The 21331-nt window shown below is 59.2% G+C and overlaps 3 protein-coding genes across 5 annotated transcripts in view; 2 read left to right on the top strand and 1 right to left on the bottom strand.

Moving 5' to 3' along the window:
- The window catches only part of SMG5 (SMG5 nonsense mediated mRNA decay factor), a 28938-nt gene extending 15567 nt beyond the window's left edge, over nt 1–13371 (top strand). For both annotated transcript variants that reach the window (XM_081305848.1, XM_081305849.1), the window contains exons 11-22: nt 79–216; nt 569–1168; nt 2538–2713; nt 3942–4017; nt 4598–4773; nt 5566–5724; nt 9298–9357; nt 9794–9953; nt 10372–10462; nt 11253–11327; nt 11700–11838; nt 12018–13371. In XM_081305848.1, the coding sequence (XP_081161974.1) occupies nt 79–216; nt 569–1168; nt 2538–2713; nt 3942–4017; nt 4598–4773; nt 5566–5724; nt 9298–9357; nt 9794–9953; nt 10372–10462; nt 11253–11327; nt 11700–11838; nt 12018–12101 (1934 nt within the window). In that variant the 3' untranslated portion in view covers nt 12102–13371. The remainder of the gene's footprint in view (nt 1–78; nt 217–568; nt 1169–2537; nt 2714–3941; nt 4018–4597; nt 4774–5565; nt 5725–9297; nt 9358–9793; nt 9954–10371; nt 10463–11252; nt 11328–11699; nt 11839–12017) is intronic.
- A 1108-nt stretch (nt 13372–14479) lies between these two features.
- Nucleotides 14480–18552, top strand: PAQR6 (progestin and adipoQ receptor family member 6). Of its 2 annotated transcripts, none has more exons than XM_081305851.1 (8): nt 14480–14897; nt 15416–15491; nt 15901–16028; nt 16113–16318; nt 16419–16545; nt 16860–16956; nt 17106–17256; nt 17781–18552. In XM_081305851.1, exons 1-8 carry the CDS (start codon nt 14647–14649, stop codon nt 17861–17863), a joined length of 1119 nt encoding a protein of 372 aa, XP_081161977.1. In that variant the 5' UTR covers nt 14480–14646; the 3' UTR covers nt 17864–18552. The 2 variants fall into 2 exon arrangements, with proteins under 2 accessions (XP_081161977.1, XP_081161976.1); XM_081305850.1 differs by having other exon boundaries at nt 14627–14897; nt 17589–18552.
- Nucleotides 18553–18639: 87 nt separating this feature from the next.
- BGLAP (bone gamma-carboxyglutamate protein) lies at nt 18640–21042 on the bottom strand. Its single transcript, XM_081305854.1, has 4 exons — nt 19537–21042; nt 19328–19366; nt 19092–19161; nt 18640–18903 (listed from the first exon to the last, which is right to left on the bottom strand). Exons 1-4 carry the CDS (start codon nt 19598–19600, stop codon nt 18771–18773), a joined length of 306 nt encoding a protein of 101 aa, XP_081161980.1. The 5' UTR covers nt 19601–21042; the 3' UTR covers nt 18640–18770.
- Nucleotides 21043–21331: the final 289 nt, after the last annotated feature.

Genomic DNA, 21331 nt, shown 5'->3' with positions numbered 1-21331 from the left:
AGGTAAGATGGGGCTGGAGCTGGAGGTGCCTGTTCCTCATCAGGCCTGGGTCCTCACGCCTGGCTTCCCTGGCTTCAGGATCCAAGCAGTACAGTGCAGCCATTGCCTTCACCTTGGCCCTCTTCTCCCACCTCGTCAACCATGTCAACATACGGCTGCAGGCTGAGCTTGAGGAGGGCGAAAACCCTGTCCCGGCCTTCCAGAGCGATGGCACAGGTGGGAGAATGGGGGAGGTGGTGACTGTGGAGACACTGGTGTGGGGACGGGGATGTGAAAGGGAACAGGTTGGGGTGCAGCGGAGCGGACTTGGAACCCAGCTCTTCAGGAGCTAAGGCAAGAGGATTGGAGTTTGAGGCCAGCCTGAGCTGGACCCTTGCTAAAAATAAAAAGGGCTGGGATGTAGTTTAGTGGTGGAGCCCTTCCTAGCACACTCGAGGCCTGGGTTCCTTGGCGTAAAAGCGGGGGCGGGTGGGGGATACTCAGCCGGGAGTGGAGGTGTGGATAGAACGTTCCAGCTCTCAGGCTGTAATTTTTCGCTAGGCTCTATTTGACCTTGCTTTTTCCACAGACGAGCCCGAGTCCAAGGAGCCACTGGAGAAAGAGGAGCCAGATCCTGAGCCTCCTCCCCCGACAGCACCCCAAGCTGGCGAGGGTAGAAAGAGCCGAAAGTTCTCCCGCCTCTCCTGCCTCCGCCGCCGCCGGCATCCGCCCAAAGCTGGTGATGACAGCGATCTGAGTGAAGGATTTGAGTCTGACTCAAGCCATGACTCAGCCCGGGCCAGTGAGGGCTCTGACAGTGGCTCAGACAAGAGTCTGGAAGGCGGGGGCACAGCTTTTGATGCCGAGACAGACTCGGAGATGAACAGCCAGGAGTCCCGGTCAGACCTGGAAGATATGGAGGATGAGGAGGGGACACGATCCCCAGCACTGGAGCCCCCTCGGGCCAGATCCGAGGCCCCTGATTCCCTCAATGGTCCTCTGGGCCCCAGTGAGGCTAGCATTGCCAGCAACCTCCAAGCTATGTCCACCCAGATGTTCCAGACCAAGCGCTGCTTCCGACTGGCCCCCACCTTCAGCAACCTGCTCCTCCAGCCCACCGCCGACCCTCATGCCGTGACCAGCCGCCAGCCCTGTGTCAATGGGGATGTGGACAGGCCCTCAGAGCCAGGTATGGGGTCACCCTCACCATCTTGCCATGGCCCATACCTCCGTGCCCTGGGAAGCCACTGAGGAAAGCCACTCTTACCCTCTGTGAACCACTTCTTCCTACCCTCGTTGCCTTCCCTTTGACTCTTCCAACAGGGCAGCCCAGGAGGGTCTTCCTGAGGACTTTTCCTCTTGCTCACTTCCTTACCCATTTCCTGGTCTCACTCGTGTCCCATTCCCTCCCACTCGACACTGCCCGGAAGTGTTTGGGCTCTCTTCTCACACAGTTGCAACTGCAGCTTTCTCCCCAGTTGCCACCAAGGTCCCTCTGGGCCTCTGGAAGCTAGGAAACCTGTCCCCATCAGGGTAGGTGGGGTGGAGGGACTTCTCTGAGGATCTTGCCTGCAGAGAGAGTGCCCTTCAGCAGCACAAGCGTTTGTTGACCTGCTCTGCGTGAGGCATTAGGCTAGATGGTTCCAGAGTGTTGTTTGACTTTGAATTTTCGGAGCAGTCGTGAAAGTTCTCATCCCTACCCTGAGTGCTGTCGTCTTTTCTGTTTTTATGCTGAGGATTGAAGCCAAGGCTTTGCCACGCAGCACTGTACACTGAGCTCTGTCTCCAGGGCTGCCTTTTACCCCCAACCTTTTTTTTCCTTGGTGCTATGTTGAGGGTTGAACCCAGGGGTGCTCTACCACTGAGCGACATCCCCATTCATTTTGAGTGAATGAAAGAAATGCAGAGGCTGTTGTTCAGAGAGGTGAAATGCCCTGTTCCATATTCTATTCTACAAAGAGTTGAGGGTAATTGTTTGGAACCTGTGCCCCCTGTTTTTCTCCCTCCTTGAGAGCTCCCTTCTGACTGTCGGCCCTGTCTTCCAGGGCAGAGTAAGCACTTCATAAACATTGGTTGAGCAAATAGCTCTGGACCAGTCTTACAAATTAGCTTGAGTCTGAAAGAATCGTACTGGAAGGCAGCAAGCCCTTGGTTTAGAAGCTCCAGTTAGGGGCCTTAAAGAATTGGGCAGAGGTCTGACCGTGAATTTGCCACCTCTTTCTCCCTTTTTTTGTTTATTTTTGTTTTTGTACTAGGGATTGAACCCAGGGCAATCTTACAACTGTGCCGCATACCCATCACTTTTATTATTTTTCTGAGATAGGGTCTCCCTAAGTAGCTATGGCCTCACTTGCTGAAACTGGTCCTGAACTTGCCGTCCTTTACCTCAGCCTCCCACGCGCTGGGATTACAGGTGTGCATCCCTGTGCCCAACTTCCCACTTCTTTCATATCAAAATTCCTTAGAAGAATCTAGGTGGCCTGTCCCCTGACAGAACTGAAGCCTGTTGCAAAGTGCTGTTCGCTGTTGATCCCAGTTTTCTCTCCCCCCAACCCCAGCGTCTGAGGAGGGCTCTGAGTCGGAAGGGAGCGAGTCCAGTGGGCGCTCCTGTCGCAACGAGCGTAGCCTGCAGGAGAAGCTGCAGGTGCTGACGGCCGAGGGCCTGCTTCCTGCTGTGAAGGTCTTCCTGGACTGGCTGCGGACCAACCCCGACCTCATCGTCGTGTGTGCTCAGGTGCTCCTTGTCCCCCGGTGTCAGCTCCCAGGATGTTGGCAGAGGGACCTTTGTCAGGGACCTCTGGGCTGGGCTCTAGGGAAGGAGCAGGCCTGATGTTTGCCTCAAAGAGCCTGTGGCCAGGGAACAGCAAGAAGGCTGCCTGCTTTGCTCTCTGTGCCCTGTGCTGAGCGTAATGCCTGCCCTGAGTGGCCTGATGAGAGTGTGTTTGTGAGGCCAGACTCGGCACGCACAGACCAGAGAAGGGAGAGGTGGAGTGCAGGGTGGAGTGCAGGATGGCGGCAGGAGGCAGGAACTTGGGACAGGGTTGAGCGGGTGTCCAAGGAAGGTGCACTGGCTCCGGGTGTGTCACTTTGTACCATGGCACTTTGTACCATGGGCCTGGGTGGGTCATGGCTGTTTCTCCTCCTCTCATTTTTATCAGTTTTTTTTGTGTGGGGGCTGGGGAGTACGAGGGATTGAACTCAGGCACTCAACCACTGAGCCACATCCCCAGCCCTGTTTTGTATTTTATTAGAGACATGGTCTCGCTGAGTTGCTTAGTGCCTCGCTGAATTGCTGAGGCTGGTGTTGAACTCGCGATCCTCTTGCCTCAGCCTCCCGAGCCGCTGGGATTACAGGCGTGGGCCACAGCACCCAACTGTATCAGAGTTTTTTTTTCCCCAGGAGTCTACCTGCCCTACTGTGGAAGATTCTTCCCAGTGGCTCTCCCCCTTCCCTAGACGAGAGCTTTAAGCCAGGTCCAGGCACATCCTGGGGTGTGTGCCCACGTTGAGGACAGGTGCCCAGTCGTTAGTCGTCAAGGAGGCGTAGGGTAGTCACGGTGGACGAACTAGGTCAGATCCCTGGAGAGGTGTCCCAGAATGGGCACATGAAGAGAGGGCCGAAAGAAAAGCTTCTGCTGGCTGTGACGTCACCTCTTCCACATTGAACTTCTCCCACTGTCTAGATCCAGGAAGTCCTTCTTGTCCCCTCACTGCCCTCTTTTCATGAAGTTCGCTGGTGAAGAAGTTGAGCCCGCCCCATGTCCCGTGGGAGTAGTTGGGTTGCCCCCGCCACCCCCTCCATTTTCTAGGTCCTCTGCTAGCCCCTTGGCCTCTGTGGTTAATTTTCCTGTCAGGTCCCACCAGGCCCCAACATGAGCCCAGTCCCCAGGGCGTGGCACCCTGGCCCGCTGCTGTCCTCCAGCACCGAAGTCCCTGGCTCAAGCCCTCCTTTCCCTCCCCAGAGCTCCCAGAGTCTGTGGAACCGCCTGTCTGTGTTGCTGAACCTGCTGCCAGCTGCTGGCGAGCTCCAGGAGTCCGGTGAGCGAGTCACCGACACTGTCCTTCATCCCTTTCCCTCCAGACCCCACTGAGCCCTCCCGCTGCCATAGCCCAGCCCCTGGGGTAAGGAGGTCAGTGGGACTCACTGCAGGGCCTCCCTAGCACACAGCAGTCATTGTCTGGTCCGGCCTCTCGGGTGTCCAGCCCAGCACCACTCACTGGGCAGGTAGCCTGGGCATGGAGGGCCGTGTTCCCTGGGGAAGGCACCCAGGGAGGAGCCAGGCACTGTGGCTGAGTTGACGGGTCTCCTTCCTGCCGCTGCTCTCCCCCTGCAGCCGCTCCTGGCTCCAGAGCCCCTCTCCCAGCTGCACCCCAGTGTGTGCCTTCCGTCGGGGAGCCTTTATGGACTGAGCGTCCTCCTTCTCCTGCGCCCAGCTTTCCTCCTCTGACCCTTTAAGCTCTTGTGTCCTGCTGGGGTGTCCTCCTGTGGCTCTTTTTCCTCCCCTCTGTCCTTGTGGTGTGTCCTGCCTTGCCAGCCCCGTAATTCCCATGGATGAGGGCTTGTCCCCTGACCGGGAGTTCCAGGGCAGGTGGTCTGATGTGGCCTCCTTCTGCCCAGGCCTGGCTTTATGTCCTGAGGTGCAGGATCTTCTGGAAGGTTGTGAATTGCCTGACCTCCCCTCAAGCCCCCTGCTCCCGGAGGACATGGCGCTCCGCAACCTGCCTCCCCTCCGGGCTGCTCACCGCCGCTTTAACTTTGACACGGACCGGCCCCTTCTCAGCGCCTTGGAGGAGGTGAGCATTTCCTTCTCCTGCCAGAGGGTGCTGTGTGCCCGTCATGCAGGGCCACAGTGCTGGGGTAGGGGCTGGGGTGGGGCCACCAGAAGCCTCCTCCCCTCCTCCCGGGAGGGTGAGTCCGCGGAGCTGCCGCCTGGGTGTCCTTTCTCTTCCTTGCACCACGCTTGTCTGCTGCTGGTGGTTTCTCCCAGAGCAGGCTTGTGCTGGGCTTCGAAGGTGGCTCAGCTCCGAGCCCTGCCTCTTCAGCCGGAGCCCGGCTTCTGCGCTGGGAGTCTGTACTGCCCACTGTCCCGCTGCCTTCAGCCTTGAGTCTGCGTCACCTCCTGGGCTGTTGGGGCGCCTCCCAGTGCCCCGGCCCTCCCCTGACTGCCTGCCTCTCACCGGAGCTGCTTGGCTGTGCTGGGCTTTGTGTTTGAGGGCTCCAGAGAGGGTTTGCATTGAAGGGGGAAGATTTTACTGACGAAAGAAAGTCGGGAAATACCCCTGTTTCAATCCTCATTTTACATCAAGGAGCTGAGACCTGGGGAGGTGGGTGATGCTAAACAGCTCTCCTGGGGTCCCCTCTGTGCCCTTTGCTCTTCCAGACCAAGACCTGGTTCTCCCATCTTTTAGGCTCTCCTTGCCCTGCTTGCTTCCTGCTTTTCTGGCAGGTAGAGGCTTGGGCCTCAGTGCTTTTCCCTCCCACTGTAGACCCCCAGGGCCAAGGTGGCAGGCCAGTGGGGAGTGGGAGGGACGGGAGCCTCCTGGTGGCAGGCTGGCCAGAGGCCCTGCTCCTGTGCTTCCCTGCAGTCCGTGGTGCGCATCTGCTGCATCCGCAGTTTCGGTCACTTTGTCGCCCGCCTGCAAGGCAGCATCCTGCAGTTCAACCCTGAGGTCGGCATCTTTGTCAGCACTGCCCAGTCTGAACAGGAGAGCCTGCTGCAGCAGGCCCAGGCCCAGTTCCGCATGGTGAGTCAGGCCTCCCTGAGGGGCCGGGTAGGGGCTCAGCCATACTGCCGGGCCTTCCTGAAGAACCTGGTGAGTGGGAAGGCCAGCTGGCCTTCCTGAAGGGGGACCGGGAGGGACTAAGGGATGGGGCCTGGACACAGAGTGAGAGGGGACTTGAGCAGAGGCAGCATGGCCTAGGACTATCCCTGGACTGACGTGGCTATCTGTGTTCCCTCCTACTTTGAATTAAGAAACTCCCTGAGCCTTGCAAAGCCAGTTTCCTCATCTTTTCTGTGGGAATAAATGGAATCGACTTTGGGGTTTTCGGGAAGAGGGGAGAAGGGTGCGCAGAGTGTGCCCTGTCCATTGTCTTGTGGGGCAGGTGGTGCTCGGCAGCATTCCTGTCCCTGAAAGAGGCATCAAGAGGGAGGAGTAGAGAGCTGGCATGTGGCGCATGCCTATAATCCCAGCTACTTGGGGCTGAGGCAGGAAGATGGCAAGTTTGAGGCCAACCTCAGCAACTGAGCAAGGTCCTAAGCAACTTAGTGAGATCCTCTCTCAAAGCAAAAAAATAAAAAGGGCTGGGGATGTGCTCAGTGGTAAAGCACCCCTGGGTTCAGTCCCTGGTAAAACAATGACAACAGAAGACAGGAATGGAAGGGGTGGAGACCCTTGGGACCCGGCACCATGCAGGGACCTCTTCTGCTCATGCTCCCACATGGGCCCCAAAGAGTCGGCAGTGGCCTCCGTTACCTCTCTTCCATTTAGTGCTTCATTCTGCAGATACCCATCGGGAGTCTGCTCGGTGCTAGGTGTGTGGGTGCCGGAGACGCTGGGGTTACAGCGGCCAACAGGACAGTCCTTTCTTTTGTGGGGCTGATACTTTCTGAGCGAGTCTGTTTTTTTCCATGGGCCCTGGGCATGTTGTCCTCTCTGGTGCATTTGGGGCATTAGTGTCTGGCACGGAAAGTACAGGCCGGTGTCTCAGCAGCCTCTGGTTTGCTTCTTCATCCCAAGCCAGTCTCCGCCCCGGCCAGCTTCCTCCCCCCAGCCCCAGCCGCAGCCCCAGCCCAGGCCAGCACTTCCCTCCTAGCTCTGAGCCCCTTTCCTGCGGATGTTCTGCTGAGCTGAAGGGACCCTGGCTCCCCAGAAACTCCTTTCCTTGCCGTCTCATAAACAAGCATATTTTGTTAAAAACAAACCTTTTGTATTCAGGGTTTATTGCAGTTCCATAGGGAAATATGGAGTTACAAAAATAACTGTGGGGAAGTTACACAGCTTCAAAACACGTTGGCGTTTCCACAGGCGTTTCCTTCAGCCAGAAGCTCCTGAAGGCTCCGAGGATAGGCAGTGGGCGCGGGCAGCACTTGCAAGGCCACCTCATGTGGAACTGGACATCAGAGGCCACACTGCCTCTGCTCTGCCCAGGTCACAGGCTTCCCCACCATGGGGCCCAGCCCCCAGGAGCAGGAGGGTTATGAAGGTCACATTGCCATCTCCTGTCATTCATTAAAACCTTTCTGGGTGCAAAGACTGGTTCGAATGTGACATTCATTTAACCTTGAAGCAGCTGTAGGAAGTGAGAGCTTGTTTCATATATGAAAAAGAACCCAAGGGAGCCTTCCCAAGGGCAGCAGGTGTCATCAGAGTGGAGCCAGGGCTCTGGAGTTGGACAGACCCGAGTTCTTGTTTCAGTTTGTGTGTGTGGCTGGAGCCTGAACCCAGGGCCCTGGCTTGCTGGGCAAGTGCTGTGCAGCGAGTGACCCCAAACCTGAGTTCTTCTCCTGGCTCTTCTGTGCCACTCTAGGGACTGGACTTCTGTGTAGGTCGTGGGCACTTAATTCACAGGGCCGCGGCAGTGTGCGCCTGGGGTGGGGTCCCCTCTCCTGATGGGCTGTCTGAGGAGCACCAGGTTTGTCCACGCTGTTGGGTGACTTCGGGGCCCTTATCTCAATGCAGCCCTCCTCACCCCAGGCCCGTGGTGGGTCCCTGGCCTGCAGCGATTCTCAGGGGCAGGAATCACACAAGTACCCTCGCTCCCTCTTTTGAACGTGGGGTTCCACGAAGAGAGTTTTAGCATAAAAGTGAGACTCGTGGGCCCCATTTCTGGAGGGAAGTGCCCTTTAGTCTGCCGACAGGCCTGTGGGGAAGTGCCTCCCCAGGCTCTGGCCTTCCGCCTCACCGTGCTTCCTGTGTAGGTGCTTCCTGGCGATCACTACTAGCACTTGGGCAGGACTTTTTCATATGGTGCCTCACGGGGGTAGTGCAGGTGTGCCACCCCTGTGCCGTCACCTGCCCTTATCACTTTTTTTTTTTTTTTTTTTGAGACAGAGGCTCTCTAAGTTGCTTAAGCTGGCCTCAAATTTGCGAACCCTCTGCCTCAACCTCCAGAGCTGAGGTCACAGGGGTGCGCCACCACACACAGCCGGGACAGTTCTTATTGTGTGGGACTCTGCACAGTTCTGTACTGGCCACAATACAGTTAAAAAAGCAGGGATTTGGGTTGGGGCGGTGCTGTTAGCTGCAGGTGTATCGTAGTCCACCGGTTCCCACTGATGTCTCTCTCCTCCTAGCCCAACGCAGGGTCCCACATATTTGGTTGTTGTCTCTTTAGTCTCCTCCAGTATGATACAGTGCCTCAGTTTCCCCAACCTTGATCTTTTGAAGAATTGCAGCTGGTTGTTTCAGTTCCCTTCGGTGCGGCTGGTCTGGTGAGGTCTCACCTTGATGTGCTGCTTGGCTCCTCCAGGAGTCTCCAGCGGCTCTCCGTATTGCACAGGACAGAGGCCCCGTCCTTGTCCCCTGCTTTTAGACCATATTGCAGTATTTGGACTTTATCCAAAAAGCCAAAGAAAACATCAAAGAACTTCTAGACGGGGCCAAACAGGCATCAGATGGTTTAAGCGATCGCTGTGGTTGCAGGTAGAGAGACGGGCGGGGTTCAACCAGGGAAGAGCTCGAGCTGACGACACAGAGATGCTGGCTGGGACTGGGGTGGCCCATGCAGGTGGAAAGTCCCTGTGCTGGTCAGGGTGTGCAGTCGGCAGGTCTGGAAAGCTGGTAACTTCTGGGCTGAGAGGAGGAAGAGTCAAAGCCAGCTGCAGGCTTTTTGACTGAGGCAGATGGAGGGTTCCCTCAGAAACAAGGGACGCCGGCAGAAAAGAAGCAGGTCATAGAGGCGGATTTGGCTGCCTGCTGAACAGGCAGGTGGACATGGGGTAGAACTCGGGCTGGTCAGGTCCTGGTGGAGTCTGTGGATTTGGAGGGCACTGGTGAGCAGGTAGTGGGAGGAGGCCAAGGATGTAGGTCAGGGTCCTCTAGGGGGTACCCAGCTGAGGAGAGCAAGAGAGCAGGCATCAGCCAGGCCCTGAGGCACAGCCAGGTGGCGTCCTGCGTCACGACAGCCCCTGCCAGCGGTGCAGTGTGGCCTGGTCATGGGAGTTGCTGGGTGCGCAGAAGAGTGTTTCCTCTTCCTTCCTCCCTCCCCTCCTGCAGCAGGCACGAGCTTGTCTCAGGCCCCGGGGAGCTTGCTGGTGGTCATGGTCTCTGGAGGGCAGTGCCCGCCTCTGTCCTCACAGCTTCTGTCTTCTCTAGGCGCAGGAGGAGGCTCGGCGGAACAGGTTGATGAGAGACATGGCTCAGCTCCGGCTTCAGGTAGGAAGTGGGGCCAGGTGCTCCTCCTGCTCTTGGCCTGGCTTTTGCTTGAACCTCATTGGTGGATCTCACTCTAGTTGCAGACCCCTGCTCTGTGCCACTGTGTCCCTCAGCTTCACCTGGATCACCTTTCTTGCCTTCCAGATGGGTCTCCTCATTGCTCAGGGCCTCGCTAAGTTGTTGAGGCTGGCTTTGAACTTGTGATCCTTCTGCCTGAGCCTCCCAAGCCCTGGGATTACAGGCCCTGGATGCACATCACTGCCCTTGGTGTTAACTTATCCTTTCTTCCTGTCCACTTTCCCCTGAGGTCACTGGCATAGACTTTGCTGTCCCTTTTAGCAAGAGAAGGAGCCACTTATTGCTGCTGCCTGGGTTCTCTTGCTCAGCCCAGGCTGCGGGGCCTGGCAGCTCTTCTCACTCTGTCTCCTCTAACTAGCTCGAGGTCTCTCAGCTGGAGGGCAGCCTGCAGCAGCCCAAGGCCCAGTCGGCCATGTCTCCCTACCTCGTCCCCGACACCCAAGCCCTCTGCCACCACCTCCCTATCATCCGCCAGCTGGCCACCAGTGGCCGCTTCATCGTCATCATCCCAAGGACAGGTAAGCATTTTGGGAGGGAGGAGGAAAGATACATGTATGCCTAAGACAGACTGAGGATGCCTGGTTTGGGGTGACTGGCCTGGGGGCTGGAGGAGAACCGGCAGTTTATACAGTGCCCTTGGTCGAGTGCCGCCACATCTGTGAACCTAGTCACTTCATCTGCGAGATGGCCTTAATAATCTCCATTAAATGCTGTCTCACAAGGTGCTGGAATAACCACCGAGAAAAATCTAAATGCAAGCTCTTGGTAAATTGCTGGCAGAAGGTCATGTTCTCAAAGAACTTTAGGAGCCTCGTGGGGCACCACGGGCCCTTGTCCCCTGCAGTCTGTGCCAGTGTATGCGCAGATGCTTCCCACAGAGCTCAGGTCAGCAGTTTGAGCTCCTCTGTTTGTCTCTCCCCTGACCCTGTGCCCCAGTGATCGATGGCCTAGACTTGCTGAAGAAGGAACACCCCGGAGCCCGAGATGGGATCCGGTATCTGGAGGCAGAATTTAAAAAAGGAAACAGGTGAGAACATCTTGGCAAGAGTGGGGTGGGCCCTGGCCCACGGTGGGGACAGCACATGCTTGCAAGCGGCTGGCGTCATGGTCTGCATGCTGCCTAGAGAGTGACATGGAAGAGATCATTGGAAGTCCAGGTCACAGCTGCTGAAACAGAGGGTGACTCGGGTCAAAAGGCCCAGGGGGAGCACTGAGCTGCTGTCCTTTCACCTCTGGGCAAGTCTGTGGTCAGCAGCACAGGGGAGAAGGGAGCCGTCACCACCCCAGCTCCAGGCTGTGGGCTCCTTCTTGTCGAACTCTCCTCCTGGGAACCAGGGACCACCCGGGGCCTCCCAGCTCCCGACTGAGCCAAGGCTGGAGGCGGGAGACCGCCAGTCAGCGAGGAGCAGATGGCAGCACATGCAGGTTCCCCATCCAGTCCAGCTGCCCTCTGGTCTTTGGGGCTGGAGATCTAGGAGGGGGGTGCCACCCTCCCCTGCATCTGCCTCCCATGGCCAGGAGCTCCATGGTGCCTAGTTGTGTGGACCTTATCTCCAGAAGCCCTGACTTGAAAGCATCTGCTGCTCCCGGCTCCTCCCCTGGAGGAATCAGAGAATGATGTTATCAGAGGAAAGCAGCCAGGCCTGGCGACCAGGAAGCCACTTTGAAACAAGTCTAAAAGATCCTGATGGGAGCAGTGCCACCAGCCAGCCCAGCCCTCCCCCTCTGGCAAAATTGCGACCCCAGGGTTACAATAGTTTTCTTTGTATAAAGTGTCCTTCCTGTCCCCTGACCCTGCCTCGCTCCATCTCTTACAGGTACATTCGCTGCCAGAAGGAGGTGGGGAAGAGCTTCGAGCGGCATAAGTTGAAGAGGCAGGATGCAGATGCTTGGTAAAATTTTAGCCCTTACCGCGAGAGCCTCCTCCAGGAACCGGCCTTGCTCCTCCGTGGGAAGTCCTGGGCTCCACACCCCCCTGCCAGGGGGCCTCCTGCAGCTCTGGACTTGCCCAGCCCCGGGGCCCTCCTCCCTCTGGATGGGCTCAGCCTCAAGCCCGAGAAGCTTGGGCCTGGCGCTCTGCTCGGGCACGTCTCTACTGTCTTCTAGCACATCCCCCAGAGCCAGGTTCAGGGCCCCTGCCCCTGGCTGCCTGGCTTCTCTTGCCATTTCCTGGTGTCCTCCCATTCTTAGCTTCCCCTGGCCCCTGGGGACCCTCGTGTTTAGGCTCTGCTGGGTCTCAGCCCGTCTTTTGCTCTTCCCACTAGGACTCTCTATAAGATCCTGGACAGCTGCAAACAACTGACTCTAGCCCAGGGCACAGGGGAAGAGGACCCAAGTGGCATGGTGACCATTGTCACAGGCCTTCCCCTGGATAACCCCAGTGCACTCTCAGGGCCCATGCAGGTGGGTCACCAGTGACATGGGGACAGGGTGGACTGTGGGAAGCAGACCTGAATGGCATCTGTCCTCAGTCTCCCAGGCAGATGTCCCTTCCCCTGCCACACCCCTTCCCCAGATCCCAGCAGCTGTCCCGCAGTTCAGGAGGCCAGGCCTCTTCTACCTTTCCTTCCCTCGTTCTGCAGGCAGCCCTGCAGGCCGCTGCCCATGCCAGCGTGGACATCAAGAACGTTCTGGACTTCTACAAGCAGTGGAAGGAGATTGGTTGAGGCTGACCCGAGGCCCTGCAGTGGGGCTGACACCAGATCTCTCCTGCTCTCCCCGGCAGCCGGGACCGCCACCTGCAGCCACCCCACCAAACACAGGAAGGAAGCCCAGCTGTGCGGAGCTGAGGGAGGGCCCAGGAGCCAGCTGGGAGGGGGGGTCCCTTGTTGCCAAGATGATGTCAGGAAAGTGAGGAAAGTTCTTGGAGCAGGAGAGGCCTGGGCTGGGCTCCCCGCCAGCCTTCCTGTCTTGACCCTCCTGCTGTCCCCTGAGCAGGTGACAGGCGGCAGGCATAGGTGTCTGCGTTTCATTGGAGTTGTTCCTGGACCTCTTGAGGGGAAGGGACAGCAGAAGGGGCCCTTCGTTCTACCCGAGGTGCAGGTGGAAGGGGCCAGGTGGTGGACCCTCTGGGCCCTGGGGAGAGTTGAGTACTACAGGCATCGGTGGCTCTTTGCAGACCCTTTCCCTCCTCAGGGACCACCCATCTTCCTTCATCTCCCTTGGGGGGCAGGACTGCTCTGGAGCCAGCTGTGGGGCTCTGTGAAAGCAGGGCCTGGAGCAGCCCGCGCGGTGTGGCAGGGGTGGGGTCTGTGTCCCCCCTGCTGCGGGAGCCACACTCCCAGTTGCCCCTCTTCTGCTCCCCGTCTGGCTTCCAGGGCAGGGGCAGCCCCACGTGGGGCTCAGGCAGGCTGGCCTGTACCAGCGGTGGTTCTGTGCCACCAGCCCACTGCTGTGCTCTGTGCCCTTGGCTATTGCGCTGGGGCAGGGTGGAGTGTAGGCTGAGGCCACTCCTACTGTCCCAGAGAGGGCCAAAGACGAGCGGCCAGCATTCAGTGGGCCGTAGAAAGGGGAGGCCTGTGGAAGCCGCCAGCCAGGATCACCATCCTGATGGGCTTCCCTCCCTCAGGATTAAAGGTCTGGTGGGCTGAGCATGAGCTGGCTTTTGGAGTGTCCAGGTGACCATGTGGGAGCAGAGATCATGAATAGCTCAGGGCAGTGAATGTCACACCTAGGAGTGGGGGGCGCTGGCCCAGATGCCTCGGCCCTCCCCCCAGGCTGCAGTAGAGCAGGGCTGGGGGCTGGGGAGGAGGGTCTCAGTTCTGCCCCCAGCCCAGCCGCGCTGGCCTAGCTTCCTGAACTGCTGAGAGGAGAGCTGGCTTCTGGCGGCCACCTCTAAGTGTGTGTCTGGAAACCTGGGGGAACGGTCATCCCCACCCCCAGTTCTTGGCAGAGACTGAGACTAAAGCATCACTTAATAAAGACCCCCGAGCCCGAGCCTGTTTGCCAGAGTCTCACTGGGGAGCTGGGGTATTGGGGATGCTTCTCAAGTGCACCTCAGGAACGAAGTCCCTGGAGATGGCTCTGTGATTGTCACTCTTTGACCTCATGGCCCCATGGTTTCCTCCCAGGACAGGCCCAAACAATAATTTTGCCTCCACAGTGCTTCCTGGGTTGGGGGGGAACGGAGCCCTGAAACCAGCCTCAGTGCCTGTCCCGAGGGTCAGCACCCACATGACCCTTGTGTTTGGGGGTAAACAAGCTTGGCACATCCGTCCCTGCGGGGAGGTGGCCCCTCCACAGTCAGTCTGCTCTGAGCACCTCCCAGACATCAGGTGCTGAGAGGCTGGAGAGGGGTTGGCGTTTCTGAAATGCAGTCAAAATCCTAGGGGTTTGGAGCAGGCACAGTGGCACACGCCTGTCATCCCAGCACCCTCCAGAGGCTGAGGTAGGACCCCAAATTCAAGACCAGCCTCAGCAGTTTAGTAAGACCCTGTCTCAAAAAAGTAAAAGGCTGGGTCAGTTGTTAGCACCCTGGGTTCAACCTGCTACCGAAAAAAAAAAAAAAAAACCCTCTAGGGGTTTGGATCCCCTTTTTGGGCCTGAGACTAAACTGTCCACGTTCCTTGAACAACTTGGAACCAGGGTGTGCTGATGAGAGGGGACTGGAGTCCACACCACCAGGGCCTGCCCCAGCCAGTCTGCACAGCAAGGCGGGTCCTGCTGGAGGGGCCACTGTTCGCAGGAGGCCGAGTGAGCTGCCTGCTAATGGGGTTGGGCCACCCCGTGCTGCTCCCTAGAGGCTGGACAAGGCTGGGATTGTTCCCTGGCTCCCCCTTGTCTCCCCACTCTCCGCCCAGGCCTGGCCCGCCTCCCCAGCACTCTTCTCCCTGTCAGCCTGGCTGAAGGAGCCTGGGACTCCGCCTGAGGAGCCCTGGGTGGTGGAGCCACCAGCTGAGGAGCAGCCCTGCAGCTCTGGGTAAGGAAGCTCAAGACCTGGGCCCTGGCCCTTCCTCTTCTGGGTTCCAGGTGGTGTCCCAGTTAGTGTCCGCCCGACCCTTCATTTCCGTGGCCAAGAGCTCCAAACCCTATTTCTGAGGACAGGGATCCCGAGGGGAGACAGACCCTGTATCATCTCACCTTCCCCATGAAAGGAGGTGGCAAGTGACACCCTGGGGGAGCTCTTTCTGTTCATGTGGGGTGCAGGGACGAGGCACCCTTGTTCCCAGCCAGGCCTTCAGCACCCAGTTCCCTGAGGACCCAAACTGTTGAATGACACAAGTAGAGGCCTGGGTGAGGCCCAGACCCACGCAGCTCAGACTTGGCAGGAAGAGGGGTGGGGATGGCCGCGGAGTTGCTGGAAAGTTTTGGCCTGGGGACACGGGGAGTGTCCTTTTCTCCCTCTTGGGTGCCCGCCCACCTCCAAGCCCATCCCCTCGGCTGGTGCCAAGGAATGCAGGGGACAGGCAGCCTGAGAGGCAGGCGGGGCAGCAGAGCCGCAGCCACCCGGAGGCACTGCACAGGTCTGGGATGAGGGGCCTGGGGCTCAGGAGGGGCAGGGACCCTGAGTATCCCCTGGGCACAAGTGTAGTCCTCAGAGAAGACCAGGACCCTAATTCCTTGCCCACTGGATGGCATCCTTCTTCCCGGGAGTTCCCCCAGGGCAGGTTTCAGTGCTTTACCAGGCACGAGGGCTCTCTGCTGGAGGGGGCGCTGAAGCCTCCGCTGGCCTCCAGGTGTCAGGGTCCTTCCAGAGGCCAAGAGAGCACTAGGGGGTCGTCTCCAGGGGATGGGTTGACGAGGGCCCTCTGCTCCAGGCTGAGGCTGACAGCCTCTCCAGTGGGGAGTGAGAAAGGCAGGGCTCTGTGGGGCTCCCTGAGGGAGCCGGGCCAGCCTACCCTGGCCCGGAGGAAGCAGCCCGAGGCCAGCAGCCACCACGCAGGCGCCCCGTCGTGGGCTGAGTAACCAGGTCTAGCCTGAGACCGGGAGAAAGCAGCCTGTGGATGGGCTGGTCCCTGACGCTCCCCCACTCTATCTCCAGGTCCACGTGGAGCTGCCGGGCCACCATGCTCAGCCTCAAGCTGCCCCAGCTCCTTCGAGTCCACCAGGTTCCCAGGGTGAGGGCCTCGCCCACCAACCCTCTCTCCCCAGAGGACTGTGGGCGATGTTTTTCTTTGGATCTTGAGGACATCCCCCTGCAGCAGTTTCCTGTCCTCCTGTCCCCTCCGAGGAGGCTTGCCCTGCTCTCTGAGCGTGTGCCCCTCCCTAGAGCCCACAGCGCCCCCATTCAGACTCCTCCAGACTGCCCTGTGACCTCTCCACGCCCATCTTGTCCCCCGTCCTGGCTCTTCTGTTTCTCATCTGTTCTGTGGGTACTGGGGCCATTTAAGATGGGGGTCAGATTTAGTTAGTCTTTGGGGACCCGTGACGTCGCGCGCATCCTCTTCACCGGCTTCCAGAGGTCTTTGGCGGACGGAGCGGGCAGGGCACAGTGACTGCCCCTCTCGCCCTCCACCACGACTCCAGGTGTTCTGGGAAGACGGCATCATGTCGGGCTACCGGCGCCCCACCAGCTCCGCCTTGGACTGTGTCCTCAGCTCCTTCCAGATGACCAACGAGACGGTCAACATCTGGACCCATTTCCTGCCCACCTGGTGAGGGGCGCTCTGCTCGAGGGCGCAGCCTGGGCCGGGAGCGCGGCACGGGGTGGCGGCCTGAGCCCAGCCCTCCCGCCGCAGGTACTTCCTGTGGCGCCTCCTGGCGCTGCTCGAGGGCCCGGGCTTCCGCGCCGAGCCCTACGACTGGCCCTTGCTCATCTTCCTGCTGCCCGCCTGCCTCTACCCCTTCGCGTCGTGCTGCGCGCACACCTTCAGCTCCATGTCACCCCGCGCGCGTCACATCTGCTACTTCCTGGACTACGGCGCGCTCAGCCTCTACAGCCTGGGTGAGCCGGCGGCGGGTCGCGGCGGGTGGCGGGGCCGGGCGGGAGACCTCCCGAGGCCCGGGCGCAAGGGCCTCAGCTCCTGCCGCGCCGCCCCCCGCAGGCTGCGCCTTCCCCTACGCCGCCTACTCCATGCCGGCCTCCTGGCTGCACGGCCGCCTGCACCAGCTCTTTGTGCCCGCCGCCGCCTTCAACTCCCTCCTGTGCACCGGCCTCTCCTGCTACTCCCGGTGGGTGCTCCAGCGCCGCCCCCGGGGGAGGGAGGGCGAAGCCAGGCCGAGGGACAGGAGAGGAGAGCTGGGAGGCCACAGGCCAGCCCTTGCGCGCCTGCACATGCCCAGCTGTCTGTTCATTCCACAGCCTCCCAAGAGGCAGGTGTCCTAAGCCCCATTTTACAGACGTGGCCATTTACACAGGGAGACTGCGACCTAAGGGCTTTCCTAGCCACTAAGCTTCATTGACACCCATTTGGCTCCAGCTTCCCTTGCCCTTCTTGATCCCTGCCGGAGCCAGGAATGGCGACCAGCCTGTCCGTGTCCCCCAGGTTCCCAGAACTAGAAAGTCCTGGGTTCAGCAAGGTCCTCCGCACAGCGGCCTTCGCCTATCCCTTCCTGTTCGACAACCTTCCACTCTTCTACAGGGTAAGGCTGCCGGCCCGCCCGGCTTCCTCCTGACCGGTCTCCCCCAGCCCTCTCCCTGCTCTCCAGGCTCAGCGTCCTGGCCAGGTCCCAGACCCATCTCCGACTCCGCTCAGAGGCCCTCTCTACCAGCCATGCTTTTCCTTCGCCAGCTGGGGCTGTGCTGGGGCCAGGGTCACAGCTGCGGACAGGAGGCGCTGAGCACCAGCCACGGCTACCATCTCCTCTGTGCCTTGCTCACTGGCTTCCTCTTTGCCTCCCACCTGCCAGAGCGGCTGGCGCCTGGGCGCTTTGACTATATCGGTGAGGATATGCCTGGCCAGCCCTGGACGGGGCCAGGGAGACAAATTTCCCAGGGCAGGAGTGAGCTAGGTAGAGATTTCACAGCCCAAGGGTGGACGCAGATGCCAGGAAGGACACACCCGTCCTCTTCCTTGGGCCCTTCCTCAGAAACAGCGAAACTAATACACTATGCAGGGGCTTTATGCCAATCAGCTCAGTCCCCCTTCTAACAATTCTGGGAGTCAGGGTTTCTTACAGGGGAGTAGGAGGACAGGTGACTTGCCCTGGGTTACAGAGTGGGTCAGTGAGCCTTGGGAATGGGTGTGTGCCTGACCTGCCCACCCTCCCTCCAGGCCACAGCCACCAGCTATTCCACATCTGTGCAGTGCTGGGCACCCACTTCCAGCTGGAAGCGGTACTAGCTGATATGGGATCACGCAGAACCTGGCTGGCCACCCAGGAACCCCCCCTGGGCCTGCAGGGCACAGTGGCCACCCTGGGCCTGGCAGTGGCTGGGAACCTGTTCATCATTGCTGCCTTCACAGCCTCCCTGCTTCGAGCCCCTGGGACCTGCCCTCTGCTGCAAGGTGGCCCGCCAGAGGGGGGAGCTCAGGCCAAACAACAGTGAGACTCATCCCTGACCTTGGCCTGGAGGGAGGCAGAGACCAGGACCCAGTGCTGCTGTGGAGCCCAGACCAGGCCTGATAAGGTGGGGGCACATCTGAGCCTGGAGCCAAGAGTAGCTGAGAAGAGAGGGAGGGCAGAAGAGAGGAGGGACAGACAGAGGGAACTGGCAGAGTGCGAGGGCCATGAGGGGCTCTTGGAGGGAGTGGGGTAAGTGCCGAGGGTCTGTGAGGGGAGATGGAGGAGATGCGTGTGTCCAGGTTGGAGCTGCCCCCGGGCCCTGCTGGGGGCTGAAACAGGGAGTGTTGGGCCCTTTCACCTGGCCCATCTCTGGTGCTCCCCGAAGTCTCCGCTCAGCCCAGAAGAACTGACTTGACTAACCTAGGCCTCTCCTGAATGCTTGTTAACCAGCCAAGGGCCACACATTGGCTCCCCACCCCCCAAAACGAGGTAGCACCTTCTTTGCCAGCAGTTTTTTGCCTAGAGATGAGTCTGTCCTGGTCACAGCTGTATACTCAAGATGTCCAGGCCTTCAGGGGCTGGTGTGTTTGCTGTGTCATGGCTGATTCAATGGACTGGTGTAAGGGGTGCTGGGCCAGAGCTGGGAAGCCTAGTTAGCCTTAGGAAACCACCTTCCATGCTTTCTGGAACAAAGCAACTACGATAAATAAACAAACAGGACTTCGGGATGCACTTTCTGGGACTGAAGAAGGTGACACTTTCTCTCCACTCCATCCGCCAAGCCCCTCCCCCACAGACTGGACAGACTCACAGCCCATCAATTCCTCCTCTGGACTTTATTTTGGACCAGCTGGGATGCCCACACTGGCAGGGCAGAGGGACCGAGGGGGAGGCGAGGGAGGAGTCCTGGCGCAGAGCCAGAGCAGGGCTGCCACGGCCAGCACAGACACCTAGGCTGGGGTCCCGTAGAAGCGCTGGTAGGCGTCCTGGAAGCCGATGTGATCAGCCAGTTCATCACAGTCCGGGTTGAGCTCACACACCTCCCTCCTGGGTTCCAGGGGATCCGGGTAGGGAGCTGGGGCTCTGAGAAGTCCCACACGGTGGCATCACTCCTCATGCAATATGCCCACTCCCTATTCCAACTGCACACGGACTCCAGAGTGCTTACCAGGAGGGACTCCCTGCCCTGTCCCTATTAAAAGCCACTCCCTACCATGGCTCCTCCCAGCACATCCGCAGGTGCAGGGCCCTGCTCAGCATCTCCTACTTACCCCAGCCCATTGTCCACGAAGCGCCTGGGTCTTTTCACCACCTTGTTGCCCTCCTGCTTGGACATGAAGGCTGTGGAACGTGGAGAAGAGGGCAGGGGTCAGGTGGTTCCAGGCTTGGGACAATAAATAGGGGAGAAGGCAGGCCTTCCTAACAGGCAGGAGTCAGCGGGCAACAGGGAATGGGAATGAGGGGTGTAGGGCAGAGGGGGTGCCAGGAACCTCTACCAGGCCCATACCTGTATCTTTGCCAGACTCTGAACCACTGGGCTTCGCATCTGCAAAGAAAAGGTGCCCAGCTCACCCCTGGCTCACTCCAAGGGCCCTCATCCTCCTTCCCCCACTTCTCTGGTAGCTTGTTCTTCCCGCTTCTCCCTCCACAAGGACAGTGTGGGCCTGCAGAAGGGTGTCCAGACTGGAAGAAAAGGGGAGAAGTGGGGGTACTCACCTGCCCGACCAGCGAGGCAGAGTGCAGCCAGGGCCAGCAGGGCAAGCAGTGTGAGGGTCCTCATGGTGTCCGTTGGCACTGTCGGGACTGCTGCTGGAACTGGTCTGCCTCTTCCCGACTCCAGCACTCTTTATACCACCCCAGAGATGAGGGGGCTACGCCCACATGGTCAAGCAGGGCACGGGGAAGCGGCCAGGGCTAATTGGGGGTCATCTGCCCTGGCTCTGTGGGCCAAACCCCAAAGGATACTGTGGTTGGGAGTGATGAAGGAGGACAGCCACAATCAGAGGCTGCCAGGCTCTTGACATCACCCCTGGCCCCTGCCCTAGGGGGCTTCCCAGATCCCTATACCCTTCTCCATTCTGTTGAGACCGCAGCCTCCACCCGAGTCCTGGCTGGGATCTATGTGGAACCCAGAGAGGAAGGGGGTGCTCAGGTCTAAAATAGGCTCCAGAGCTCCAGCTCTCTCAAGGCCTATGATTTGCCCTGTCTGCCTGGGGGGCAGGAGCCAAACCTAGCAATGGCCTCATCCACCCAGCAGACATCAAAGGCAGGCGTGGTGCAGGCCACTCAACTGCTTCAGGAACAGAAGGGGTCAGGGCAGCACAGGTCCAAGAGTCAAAGCCAACAGAAACAGTAGGGCTGGGTGTATGAGGACAGCCTCTCCATTTCTGGGCAGGCCAGGTGGCTAGTAAGTTCCAGGTATGAAAGGGCACTGTGGTAGGGGACCCAGCAGGGAGGGCCTTGAGGAGTGTAAGACAGAATGCATCTCTGGGCTCCTGACCCTCTGATTCTCCTCCTACCCCTGCAGCCTCCCCAAGGTTAACAGCCTCAGGGAGGGACCTGCCTCCCCCAGTCCTCCAGGAAGGCCCGCAGGTCCCAGCCTGAAAACCCCAGCCCACACCTGAGAGCTGCCACTGCCTCCAGCCAGCCTAGCGAGGAAGGGTGGCCTGGCTCCTTCCTCTGGCTGACCTGTGTCCTCACTCACGCCCCTCCGGGTGGAGGCCGCCTACCCACTCTGACAAATACAGCACTTGGTGAGGTGGCTGCGCAGGACAGAGGCAGCTGGATTATTAATGCCGCAGCTCCACAGGGCAGAGGAGGGCAGAGGGAAAGATGAAGCTTGGGCTGTTGGTGGGGAAAGAGATAAAAGCAGGAGCCACTCTGATGTCTTCCAATCTGTCCCCAGTGCTTCTGAGACAGACCCAAACCAAGCTTCTGTCCAAGGGGCTAGGGTGTGGCCCATACCAGGGCAAAAAGCTTTGCCCTCCACCCAAAACCATCCCCCTTCCTCTCCGGTCCTGGTGGCCCTGGCTGGAGAAGAGCACGGTGGAGAAGCAGTCATGAGTCACATTGTCCTGAGGCCCAGCTATCCTGGAGGCCTCCACCATGGACACTTAATCCAAATGTCAAAGAGAAGGTAGGGTAGGACGAAGAGTGACATACCCTTGACAGCTTATCCTGACTTTGGGGGACCCAGGTATCCCACTTTCTGTGAAAACAGGGCTCTACTGCCCTTGGCACATGATGGTCACATACAACTGCCCCATCCAGCCTGGACTGACCAAGCCCTTGCCTGAAGCTGGAGCTTGGGGGCCCAGAAGTGATCTTGGTCCAACAGACGCCAGGCAAGGAAGCATCTTCACAGATTACAGTGCAGAGGAGGATGTTTATTTACGGATGTGGGGAGAACATGGCAAGCGACCTTGGGCTGGCCAGCAAGGGGACAATCAGTGAAATTGAAAACACATTCCCTAAGGGAGGGGGTGGTAGGGTGCAGAGCAGCCTGCAGGAG

Source organism: Spermophilus citellus (genome assembly GCF_964194105.1).
Source record: "Spermophilus citellus genome assembly, chromosome: 9".
Taxonomy (NCBI): Eukaryota; Metazoa; Chordata; class Mammalia; order Rodentia; family Sciuridae; genus Spermophilus; species Spermophilus citellus.
The sequence above is the reverse complement of the archived record's forward strand: the minus strand, read 5'-3'. Positions and strand labels throughout refer to the sequence as shown.